We start from the raw sequence: 12,213 nt of genomic DNA on the forward strand, positions 1-12,213 counted from the left end.
ATATAGCCTTTATTTCTAATTTTTACATTAAAAAATTAATTTAATTTCATTAGCTATGTATTTTATTTTATTGAAGTACCCAATGTCGGGCAAAGGATTCCTCCAGGTCATTCAGCTCTAGCGTCAGCGAAGTATTAGTTCGTTCGAAGCATGGGCTATGAGCTTTAGGCCAACCTAAGCTTGCACTGATGATGATACATGGTCAACGATAGATGGCGTTACTAACCTCTAGAACACAGCACTTTGACATGTTTTCCGTCCAAGCAGGCAAGTATGGTCGCGCGATAAATTATAAAACATCCTGACGGACGGCCTGATGTTTTATAATTTATCGCGCGACCATACTTGCCTGCCTGTTCAGCTACAGCGATATAATCATCTCTAGCGTCAGCGAAGTATAATTCGTTCGACGCATGGGCAATGAAGAGGGCGTTCGGCCAGCCAAGCACGCACTAATGATGTTAACTGGTCACCGATAGATGGCGCTACTAACCTCTAGAAAACAACACTGACATGCTTCCCGTACAAAACCGCTACAGCAATATAGTCCTCTATAGCGTCAGCGAAGTACAGTTCGTCCAACGGATGCGGTATGATCTCTGCATTGGACCAGCCTAAGTCCGTTTTCACATTATTCGATCCGATATCGAATGTCGGAAGGATTTCAATGGAAAACATCCAAGATCGACGAGCGTGTATGAGATACGGTATGGAAGTGTGTGAAGCGAAATTGGACCGAAACATGTCGAATGCTATATCGACTTAATACGTGAGTAACCCGCTTAAAATATTTTTAAATATGTATGAGTCTCACGGGAGTTTTTTAGTTAAAAGAAGCGAAAGTGGTTTGTCAGGATCGTAGTAAATGGAAATCCGTGATCTGTGGCTACCCCTCTGAGAAACAGGCGTGATTGTATGTATGTATGTACATCCAAGATGGCGCCTGTAGTGTATTGGATGGATATCGGTCCTACATCCGATATTAGATCGGATAATGTGAAAACGCTCTAAGCTAGCGCTGATGATGACAAAAATTAACCGATAGATGGCGCTACTAACCTCTAGAACACAGCACTTTGACATGTTTCCCGTCCAGATCAGCTACAGCGATGTAATCCTCTCTAGCGTCAGCGAAGTATAGTTCGTTGGACGCATGGGCGATGACGAGAGCGTTAGGCCAGCCTAAGCCTGCACTGATGATGATAACTGGTCACCGATAGATGGCGCTACTAACCTCTAGAAAACAGCATTTTGACATGCTTCCCGTCCAAATCAACTACAGCGATATAGTCCTCTCTAGCGTTAGCGAAGTGTACTACGTCCCACGGATGCGGTATGATCTCTGCATTGAGCCAGCCTAAGCTAGCGCTGATGACAAAAGTTAACCGATAGATGGCGCTACTAACCTCTAGAAAATAGCACTTTGACATGTTTCCCGTCCAGATCAGCTACAGCGATGTAATCCTCTCTAGCGTCAGCGAAGTATAGTTCGTTGGACGCATGGGCGATGACGAGAGCGTTAGGCCAGCCTAAGCCTGCACTGATGATGATGGAAGGTGATGAGCCGTCCATGCCAGCGCGGCCTATGTGCGCGTTGGTGCCCCAGTCGGACCAGTAGATGGTGCTGTTAACAAAAAATGAGTATAGACAATGTTTACAAAAGAATTATAAGCATAGTGCACTGTAAAATATGTTCCGAAATACTTTTAAAAATAAACTGAAACTATTATTACTACTAAACAGAAAAATACCTAATCTATTCAGCTTTTAACAACTAACAGTAGTAGTTTTTTAGTCCTTGTCCTCAACTAATACTTACTGTTCCTCTTTGTATGTTCAATTTGTCGCTTGTTTATTATGTTACTGTCCTTTGTATCATACATTTTATGTAATTAAGTTAATATTACGTCTTATGTCTGCTGTGAATTTACTTGTACAGTGGCAGTATTCCGCATCTGTTTGATATTTGTGCTGTCACTTATTTTAGTTAAGCTCTTTGCTTAGTTTATGAAGTCTGGGATCCACTGACAATCAGCGCTTCGGCATGCCGTGGCAATATGCTGAGCGGGCTCCCAATTTAACACCTAAATTGTGTTGTTTTTATCTCTGTTATATTTGTCCAAACTGATGTTAAATAAAAAATATTCTATTCTATTCTAAAACAAAAATACGAAGAATTACTGACTTGATAAGTGTTGTGTACACATAAGTGTAGTCATAAGACTCATTGGCTAGTATTTAACGAGGTTTAATATGACTACGGCCTAAAGTTTTCATGAGTTGCGTTTCTTATAGCATGTATGCACCTCTATCGCACTCAAATACATTCTCTCCCACCAAAAATCCTAATATAAATGAATACATCCTATGAATACATGCATATACCCTTCAGAGGGAAGACAGCGTAGACTTTTGGTTCTTGCAGACCCCATAACTGCACGTATATGCGTGACTTTGTCAAAATTAATATAAATAATACGTCTATGTGTAATTCATGTCGCTTACCCCCTAGCAGGATGTAACGCCAATGCCCTAGGTTCTTGCAGCCCAGTCCTAAGTAACACTCGTCTATGTGCGCCATCAGTACGTGACACTTCAAGTGTGTCAGTGCCTTTATCACACCAGTAGATGTTGCCAGCCACCCAGTCGACGGCTAGGCCGTCGGGGTTTTGGAGAGTAGCGCCGTGGAGGAGCTGAAATCAATTATGGATTTTAGTCTAACGGTAGTAGTAGTAATCACTTTATTGTGTAAAACAGTTTATACACAATTTTTAGGAATAGAGATACAAAGGCGACCTTATCCCTATATGGGATCTCTTCCAGCTAACCTTAGAGGAGATGAGAGGATAGTTCCAGTCAGAGGCGGCTCGTGGCTATAATATGTGGGTGTTCACTCAAACTCTCATTGTGAGCACGAAGATCCTACATGTATGTACCTAGAATGACGGTACTCCTGTGTGGATTTTCGATATGCTGAATCTAAGGCCTTGCATATTTCCTGACGACCGATCATTGAGACGGGTTTCGGTCCATGCACACTCACCACCTCCGTCGTCCGCGCCAGTTCCAAATAAAAGAAATGGAAAACCAAACAGTTTTCACTTTTGTCACATTCACAACCACTGGACTTTTAATTCTAATCGGGTTGCTAAAGTTTTTTCACACACTTTTATGTCACGTTGCATCCATCCATTCTCACACACTGAAATTATTTACACTTACAATTAAAACAATTTAATTATGCGGTTTCAAATTAAGTCTAAATCGTATTTCCCGCGGGTGCCGTACAACTTGTTTACAAAATAGCGCGCGAAATAAGTACGCGGATGACCGCGAAGCGCATCGCGCCTGCGCGTTGCAACAAGATGGTAATCAAGGACAAACGCACAGACCTATACCGAGATAGAAGGAACAAGCTCGGCGGTTGACAAGACCAACCGTGTAACATTTTGCACGGACATTTGACGTCACGAATATGAGTTGACTCGCAGTTTGAATAGCTAATTTTTACATCGCTCGTAATCTAAGAACAAATTAAATTATTTTCATTACACGCATTGTTAAGGCCCCTTTTTCATGTTTATATATGATATCGCTCGTTTTGAATGCACGCCAAGTCGAGGTCGTCAAAAAAGCTGCAATGAACAAAAGAGCAACAACGCAGACTGTCGTTTGCGGCGAGGAAAGAGGTCGTTGAGTCTTCTTTTTGCCACGCGAAGTACTAAATAGGATACTTTTTCCTTCTATTTTGATATAGTTCTGTGGTCGGTGCGGCGCTCCCGATTTACCTAATATTTCATAGATAATCGTCTGTCTCACGCGCGGAGCTGTGTCTAAACTTCTCTTTCACTCTCACTGAATTTTCTATTGATGAATGTACTGAATCTTTTTCCATAGGAGCGCAATCGAAAGCGCTCCGTTGAGCGCGGTGCGTATGAAATTGTAGGAAGGGAGTTGGCGGAGTAATAGTCAGATTAATGAACTTTTAAGAAATACAAGTAATTGTTTAATTGAGCTTAACTTTTTTGCGATACTTTTCTAGTAATACATTAAATAATAGTAATACATTAATTAGAGGTATCATAACAGATGTATTACTATAATTTACTTGTGATTATTTCTGGGAGTGCACCGCACAAGCGCACTTTAGGGCGAGCCGCTACTGGTTCCAGTAGGTAAGACAGACAAACTTACAGGAGTACAATATGGGTCAAAGGTTGTGGTAGAAACACATAAGAGGTTCATTCCAAAAACCAAAAAGGATCGAGTATTATAGAGAATTACTGGCTTTGAGGTACGTTTTTTTCTTAGATTTTATCCGTCTATACGGAGTTATATATGTCTTTGCTACTACTCAGAAGTTACATGCTTCTAGACATTGGTCTCATTAAATGCTTAGCTTAGAATCGATCTGACTGCGCCAATTCTCTCTGTGAAGCACAATCTGACAACGCCGCTACAAATCTCACCTGATATCGCAATGAATTCCGCCCCGGCTCGCTACAAGCCCTCTTGATCGAGCTGCCAAGTCTGGCAACGTCGCTCCAGTATAAGCAGCGTTTCTCCCATTCCATATCAAGTGCCACTGCGTTAGTCAGGTCGTGAATGAGAGAACTAGTGTGTAAAGGTTTCTAGAGTCTGAAGGTATAGATAGATAAAAAATAATCACCTGTTAAATCGTAAATACCATCCAACTGACTGCGCCAACTAAACTTTATCACTCTGTGAAGCACGATCTGACAACGCCGCAACAAATCTCACCTGATATCGCGAAGAATTCTGCCCCGGCTCGCTACAAGCCCTCTTGATCGAGCTGCCAAGTCTCGCAACGTCGCTCCAGTATAAGCAGCGTTTCTCCCATTCCATATCAAGTGCCACTGCGTTAGTGAGGTCGTGGATGAGAAGAGAGCTAGTGTGGGATTCGTCGAGGGTGACCCGACGGATGTAGTAGCGGTTTGTGAAGATTAGGGAAGCTGGTTCATCTGAAGCAAAATACGGAGAATTTACTGGACATTGGGTCCGCAAAGAGAATTAGGATTTGATTCTAAATTTTACTTCTATGTCATCTATGCCATCGCGAGCGCAGACTTCTGGCCGAAGGGCGTCGTGTTTCGGCGGTTCCGGGGCAACCTGCCGAACCCTACGCTGAGTCAGACGACGCAACGGAGCCACGCTGTTACGTCGCGTCGTCGCCTAAATAGAATATTGTTTTTTTTTCTCGTCTGTTTTTAATCTGTTTTTTACTATTTATGTGCTATACCTATTGTTTTTATTTTTTAGTTTTACAGTGCCTTGGTTTTACTGTTATGCTGTGTAACTTATTTCAAATAAAAATAAATCTTTTATCTGATACATTAATTGCTACTTCAGACACAGCGGCAACCGCGCGGATGCAAACCGCTCGGTTACCGCTGTGTCTGAACTAGGGCTAAAAATATCAGTAGAGAAATTACATAATTTGTAAGTTTGTTTTTTTTTTGAAGATGTTGCAATTGGTTAGGTATTCGAATCACGGAGGCACGCATGGTTCGAGTTTTGACTGATAAAAGAATATCAATTACACGCCTACTTAGACCTTTCGGGAGAACAAATGAAAAAAAAAAAACTTATGTTACCGTGATCCGGAAGGCTAAGTCGGAAGGCTTTTCATTTTTTTATAGTTATTAGTTTGTAGAGAACTTACTTGAGATCGGTGCACAGCTGAGGCCGTCCTCCATAAGCCGGTAGCCTTTCTCGCACTTGCAATGGAAGCTACCAATCGTGTTCCTGAATAAATTAAAACGTCCAATTTAGTAAATTAGTACATTATTTATTTAAGCGTACAAGAAATTTTAGACAGAAACGCCAAATAAAAAAACACGAACGTGTGGCTAAACATGAATGTCTGACTATTTTATCGGTAGCGTTGCGCAGACCAAAAGGTATTTTGTGAAACTGGTTCGTTCCTCGGCCTGAAAATGCTGTATTGGGTGGTGTTTGAAATGACTTTGTTTGGATTTTAAAATGGGGACAGGTTTGGCTTTATTATTTACTGCTTTCTGCGTAAAAAGCGTCCTTTTTGATGGTAAAGTTGCCATCAGATATATCTGCATACATTTGAAAAGCGTCTTTAGGTATTTTTGAGCATCTTAGGCGGTCTCATGTACTAGGAGCGCATGTACCTGCAGGCGTGCTCGCAGGCCTGCTCGGCGCACTCGTCGACGTCGCGGCACTGCGGGCCGGCGCGGCGGTAGCCGGCGCGGCACCAGCACGCGTAGCCGACGGGCAGGTCGGTGCAGTTCTGAGAGCAGCCGCCGTTGCGGATCGAGCATTCGTTGATGTCTATAAACAGAGGTTAAGGTCACTATTCAAATGAACTAATTTAATTGAAAAATTGACGAAAATGTTTAAAGTTTGTCTAAATCGTGAATCGTGAGTGTATCACGGCATCTCGTCTCATTGTAGTCTCTACAGTTAAATAATTTCTAAACGTGCGTCATTGTTTGATTGAAATTAAACTCGGACGAATTCTTACCTCTTCGAACCAAAAACCAATTGAAGTGGAATGGAACTCAAACTCATATAATATAAGAGATCGAAACGACCCCTAACAATACTCTCTGCGCGCTAAAGTACCCACAACGCCCCTATACGTCGCAGAGCTCGGCACGCATATAACTCGTCGATAGGAGATTGGAGAGACCCCTAACGCTATACTCACTGCATCTCCTCTCATCGCTAAAGTCGCCACAATTGTCCTGACCGTCGCAGAGCGCGACGCACTGCCACTCGCCGGCCGCACGTGGAGCGCGAGGTCGAAGCGACCCTTGACACTATTCTACATCTCTCATTGCTAAAAAAAGTTCCTATAGTGAGGTCCGTCATTACATCAGAAAGCGCGATGTATAGGTGAGACAGGGGTCACTATCCTCCAATACTCACTGCATCTCCTCTGATCCCTAAAGTCCCCACAATTTGACGATCGGTCTGGCTCAGTCGGTAGTGACCCTGCCTGCTAAGCCACGGTCCTGGGTTCGAATCCCGGTAAGGGCATTTGTTTGTGTGATGAGCACAGATCTTTGTTCCTGAGTCATGGATGTTTTCTATGTATATAAGTATGTATTTATCTATTTAGGTATGTATATCGTCGCTTAGCAGCCATAGCAAGCTTTGCTTAGTTTGGGGCTAAGTTGATTTGTGTAAGGTGTCCCCAATATTTATTTATATTTATTTAAATGATCCTGTCCATCGCAGAACGCTTATCACACAAAGCGTGAGTGAAAGCGATCTCGCTATGCTCTATCTCTCATTGCTAAAATTCCTATAGTGATACTGTTCACCAGTTTCTCACAGAGCGCTACTTATAGGTGGAATAGGAGTTCGAATCGATCTCTAACACTATCCTACGACACTTACTGCATCTCCTCTCATCGCTAAAGTCGCCACAATGGTCCTGTCCGTCGCATAGCGCGGCGCGCGGCACGCACGCGCGGTTGGCGCACTGCCACTCGCCGGCCGCGCAGGCGGAGCGCGAGGTCGAAGCGACCCCTAACGCTGCGTCCGAGGCTGTTGCGCGGGAGTATGATGCTGAAACAAAAATTGGGGAATAAAAATTCACGTTTTCTCCATAGTAGCATGCAAAAAGATATTTTTTAGTGGATTTTTAGCACATTGTCGTAAGTTTGGTAACTAACTATACAGGATAAGATTGGAGTCGATTGGCACAAAAAATAAATATTATAACGACAAAATTAAAATTTTGAAAAAAAAAAACCCCCGACCGCGACATAGTAGACCGATTTTTATGAAACATGGCTAAGAACACTCCCGAATAACTGAGCTTTCAGACAAAAAAAACTATATCCAAATCGGTTCATCCGTTCGGGAGCTACGATGCCACAGACAGACACAGACAGACAGACAGACAGACACGTAAAACGTCAGTGACGCGCGCGCAGCGATCGGTACCGGTTGTGTGCGCTATGGTTAATATTTAATCGCCTTGTTCGAGACGAAATTCGCAAAAATGACGAATGTGCTTAAGTGTAACGCGTGTAACATCGTTATTGATGAACTGTTGTGCTATATACAGAATAAACTGTCGGTAATAGATGACGACACCTTAGTGCGCTTGTGTAAAACGTCGTTTTCCAGCGAAGAAATTAAAAAGTCGAAATGTTTATTGTTTGAATCTGTGTCGACTGATCAACGTAAAATATCGCGAAAAAACAGTGGCAAGGAAGTTCGAGACTTGGAGGACATTGTGGGATTATTGCGATCTATTGAAATAGATAAAGTGCCCGTGTTTGTTGCCCGTAAACTCGAGAACTTACCACCGATAACGGTCGATCATTTAGATTGTACCAAGCTGTTAAAAGACCTCGCTAAGGTACAAAATGACATTGCACTAGTAAAATCGTCTTATGCTACAATGAGCCAACTTGAGGACCTACGTTTCGAGTTAAATAACGTTAAATGTGCGTCAATACCGCCAATATCGCAATCTCCGTTCAGCAATGTGAATGCGAGACGGGGAGCGTGGATGTACGACAGTGGTCCAGTTGGGCTATCCCATTGTTCCACAAACTCCAAAGAAAACTCGCTTATGTCTCAAGTGTCGCCTACTATACCGCTAAGTAATGATAAGAGCATAAGTAGTCGTCAGATATCCTTGAGAGAAAAGAAACAATCTCCAATTAAGAATATTGAAATAAATAAATGCCCCAATAATAACGAAATTGCAATTTCGAATCCGTTATTATCCGTTGAGGTGAGTCATCCGCCTCAGACAGAGATCGTGGTGCCATGTACTCCAGCGGAAAATGATTGTACGACTACCCGCACCGTAGCGGCCGAAAACAACAGCCACCCGCGCGACCTCGACAATAATAGTGAAAGTGGGGACTGGATTGTAAAAACATATAAGCGTAATAAACCAAATTACCGATATGCCGGAAAACGAGGTTTAGCATGCGATGCGGAAAACAGTGCTAAGTTTAGGGCAGCCGAGAGAAAAATACCAATTTTTATCTCGAATGTAAACAAAGATTGCCTTGAGTCCGATATTATAAACTATGTCAAGGACAAAACACAGGAAATCATAACGCTAGAAAAACTAAATATTAGAAGAACGTCCCATAATGCATTCAAGTTTTTTATATCGGAAAGCAAGGAGTCACTGTTCCTGAATGCTAACATATGGCCGCAGGGTATAATATTTAAACGATTTGTGCACTTTAAACAAGGCACTACGAGCAGAAAGTTATCTGTTGACGGCTCACAAAATAACATTCGAAATGGAAAAAACATATAACCAACAATGTGATAATGACAGTGCAGTTATACAGTTAGTTAGTTTTAACTGCAAGAACGTAAAGCGGTCAGTTGATACGATAAGACAATTATGCCAGTCTTCATCTGTCATCGCCTTGCAAGAAACATGGTTACGGCCTGACGATATACAATACTTGGCTGAAATAGACACAAGATTTGGATATACTGGAACCTCAGCGATTGACACTTCGGCCGGCATTCTTCATGGTAGACCTTATGGAGGAGTTGCGCTACTGTGGAATAAGAGTGCGTTCCCCAATGTTTCTATCGTACAGTGTGATAACGCGCGCGTAAGTGCCATAAAAATTAACCTACCTAGTGAGTCCATACTTGTGTTCAGTGTTTACATGCCTACGGATAAAATGGTGAATTTAGTGGAATTTACGGATTGTCTTAGTCTGGTGAGTGCTACTATTATTAATGAGGATGTCCGTTCGGCGTACATACTAGGAGACTTTAACGCTCACCCGGACGAATTATTTTATAATGAAATGATGATGTTTTGTTCTGAACAAAAGTGGACCTGTGCTGACATAGATAAGTTAGGATTAGGATCAAATACCTACAGTTTTATCAGTGAGGCTAATGGGTCTAAGCGCTGGCTAGATCACATTCTGACAACGGAATTTGCTACAAAAACAATTTTAAATGTTAGCTTTATATATGATGTAATATGGTCAGACCACTATCCTCTATGTGTTAAATGTAACGTTGGTAATATTGGTTCAGAGTTATTTTACGAATTAAAATCTGTCACTAATAAGGTTATTTGGGGGGAAAGAAAACCCGAACAAGTAGATATGTACAATAAAATTTGTGATGACAGGCTTAGCCAAATTGATTACTCAAATGATTTCGAAATTTGTTGTGACCGTTGTTGTGATAATGACAGGCATAAAAACCTTATAGATGAAATGTATGTAAATATAATAAAGGTCTTAAGTGACGCGGCCACTAGTAGTTATACTTTGAAACGTGTCTTTAAAAAGAAACCAACAGTGATTGGGTGGAACAAACATGTCCGCGCGGTGCACTTGGAGGCTAGAGATAAATTTAAGTTATGGGTATGGCATGGAAAACCTAAAGCCGGACATGTCTATGATGACATGCGAAATAGTCGTAATGTTTTTAAAGAGCGCCTGAAGTGGTGTCAAAACCATAGCGAACAAATTAAAATGGACATATTGGCAAGTCATCATAGAAATAAAGATTTTCGTAGCTTTTGGAAATCAACTAAGAGGCTAAATGGCAAGCCGAGTCTTCCGGCAAGTATAAATGGCGTTAGCGATCATATCAGTATTGCTAGTATATTTAAGTCTCATTTCACCGTAACATCGCCTTTGGTGGCATCGCCGACAAAAGGTGATGAATGGCCGCGTGGACAGGAAGTTAAAGCTAAATTTGATGCCAGCGACGTTCATGCAGTAATTAACTCAATGGCTCGAGGAAAATCTCCTGGACACGACGGTCTTAGCATAGAACACCTTAGACATGCTGGCTCACACCTTCCTAGAATACTGGCCTTATTATTTAATCTCTGCATCAGCCATTCTTACTTGCCGGATGCACTCATGAAAACTGTAGTTGTGCCAATAGTTAAAAATAAAGGTGGCGATATTAGCGATAAGACCAATTACAGGCCAATTTCTTTAGCAACGGTGATTGCTAAGGTACTTGACAGTCTGCTTAGCACTCAGCTTGACAAATACCTGGTTCTTCATCACAACCAATTCGGTTTCAGGCCGGGGCTGTCAACCGAAACGGCAATATTGTGCTTGAAGCAGACTGTCAGGTATTATACGGATCGAAACACGGCTGTGTATGCTTGTTTTCTTGACCTCTCTAAAGCGTTTGACGTGGTTAATTATGATATATTATGGCAAAAGTTAAAAAGCATCAATATGCCTGCTGAACTTTACCACATTTTTAAATTCTGGTATGTTAACCAGGTCAACGTGGTGAGATGGTCAAACGCATACTCAGATCCATACAGGTTGGAGTGCGGGGTGAGGCAGGGGGTATTTCCTCACCCAAGCTCTTCAACCTGTATGTAAATGCATTAATAGAGGAGCTCAGCAGCACTCATGTCGGCTGCCATATAGACGACGTATGTTTCAACAACTTAAGCTACGCTGACGACATGGTGCTGTTGAGTGCCTCTCCGTGTGGCCTGAGGCGGTTGCTTGGCATCTGTGAGCAATTTGCTCGTAGTCACGGCCTCGTCTACAATGTTAAAAAAAGCGAATGCATGGTCTTTCAGGTCAGAGGTAAAGACCTGCCTCCTGTTCCTCCTATACGTTTGTATGGTACTCCATTGAATAGGGTAGAATCTTTTAAATACCTTGGCCATGTGATTACCTCTGACTTGAAGGACGATGCTGATATTGAGCGAGAGCGAAGGGCGTTGTCTGTTAGGGCAAACATGGTGGCCCGCAGGTTTGCTCGTTGCTCCGCTGAAGTTAAGTTAACTCTCTTTAGAGCCTTCTGTACAACTTTCTACACGAGCAGCCTGTGGATCTCCTATACCCAGAAACAGTACAACGCCCTCCGTGTACAGTACAACAATGCCTTCAGGATGCTGATGGGACTGCCCCGCTACTGCAGTGCATCAGGTATGTTTGCCAATGCTAGAGTAGACTGTTTCTACACCACGATGCGGAAGCGGTGCACATCCCTGGCGCGTAGGGTGCGGGACAGCTCTAGCGGCCTCCTGAGGGTATTTGCGTCAAGGTTTGACTGTCAGTACATCAATCATTGCCATATGATTCATGTACTGACAGGCAAGCCTATATACTGTACATAAATGTGTCTTTTATGTTATGTCCTGTCCTGTTTTATATCTACTAACCATAGCTGCTATAATTATTTATTACTAATTACTAACACATGTTTTGTTTTGTA

General features: G+C 42.3%; 1 protein-coding gene across 1 annotated transcript in view; it reads right to left on the reverse strand.

Moving 5' to 3' along the window:
* Positions 1-12,213, reverse strand: part of LOC125238103 (prolow-density lipoprotein receptor-related protein 1) — a 214,214-nt gene that overhangs the window by 94,887 nt on the left and 107,114 nt on the right. The window contains exons 60-65 of the mRNA XM_048145391.1: positions 7,396-7,566; positions 6,162-6,321; positions 5,684-5,766; positions 4,762-4,982; positions 2,506-2,693; positions 1,407-1,624 (exon numbers count right to left, since the gene is read on the reverse strand). Coding sequence (XP_048001348.1) covers positions 1,407-1,624; positions 2,506-2,693; positions 4,762-4,982; positions 5,684-5,766; positions 6,162-6,321; positions 7,396-7,566 — 1,041 coding nt within the window. The remainder of the gene's footprint in view (positions 1-1,406; positions 1,625-2,505; positions 2,694-4,761; positions 4,983-5,683; positions 5,767-6,161; positions 6,322-7,395; positions 7,567-12,213) is intronic.

Source organism: Leguminivora glycinivorella, chromosome 22 (assembly GCF_023078275.1).
Source record: "Leguminivora glycinivorella isolate SPB_JAAS2020 chromosome 22, LegGlyc_1.1, whole genome shotgun sequence".
In the NCBI taxonomy this organism is placed as follows: Eukaryota; Metazoa; Arthropoda; class Insecta; order Lepidoptera; family Tortricidae; genus Leguminivora; species Leguminivora glycinivorella.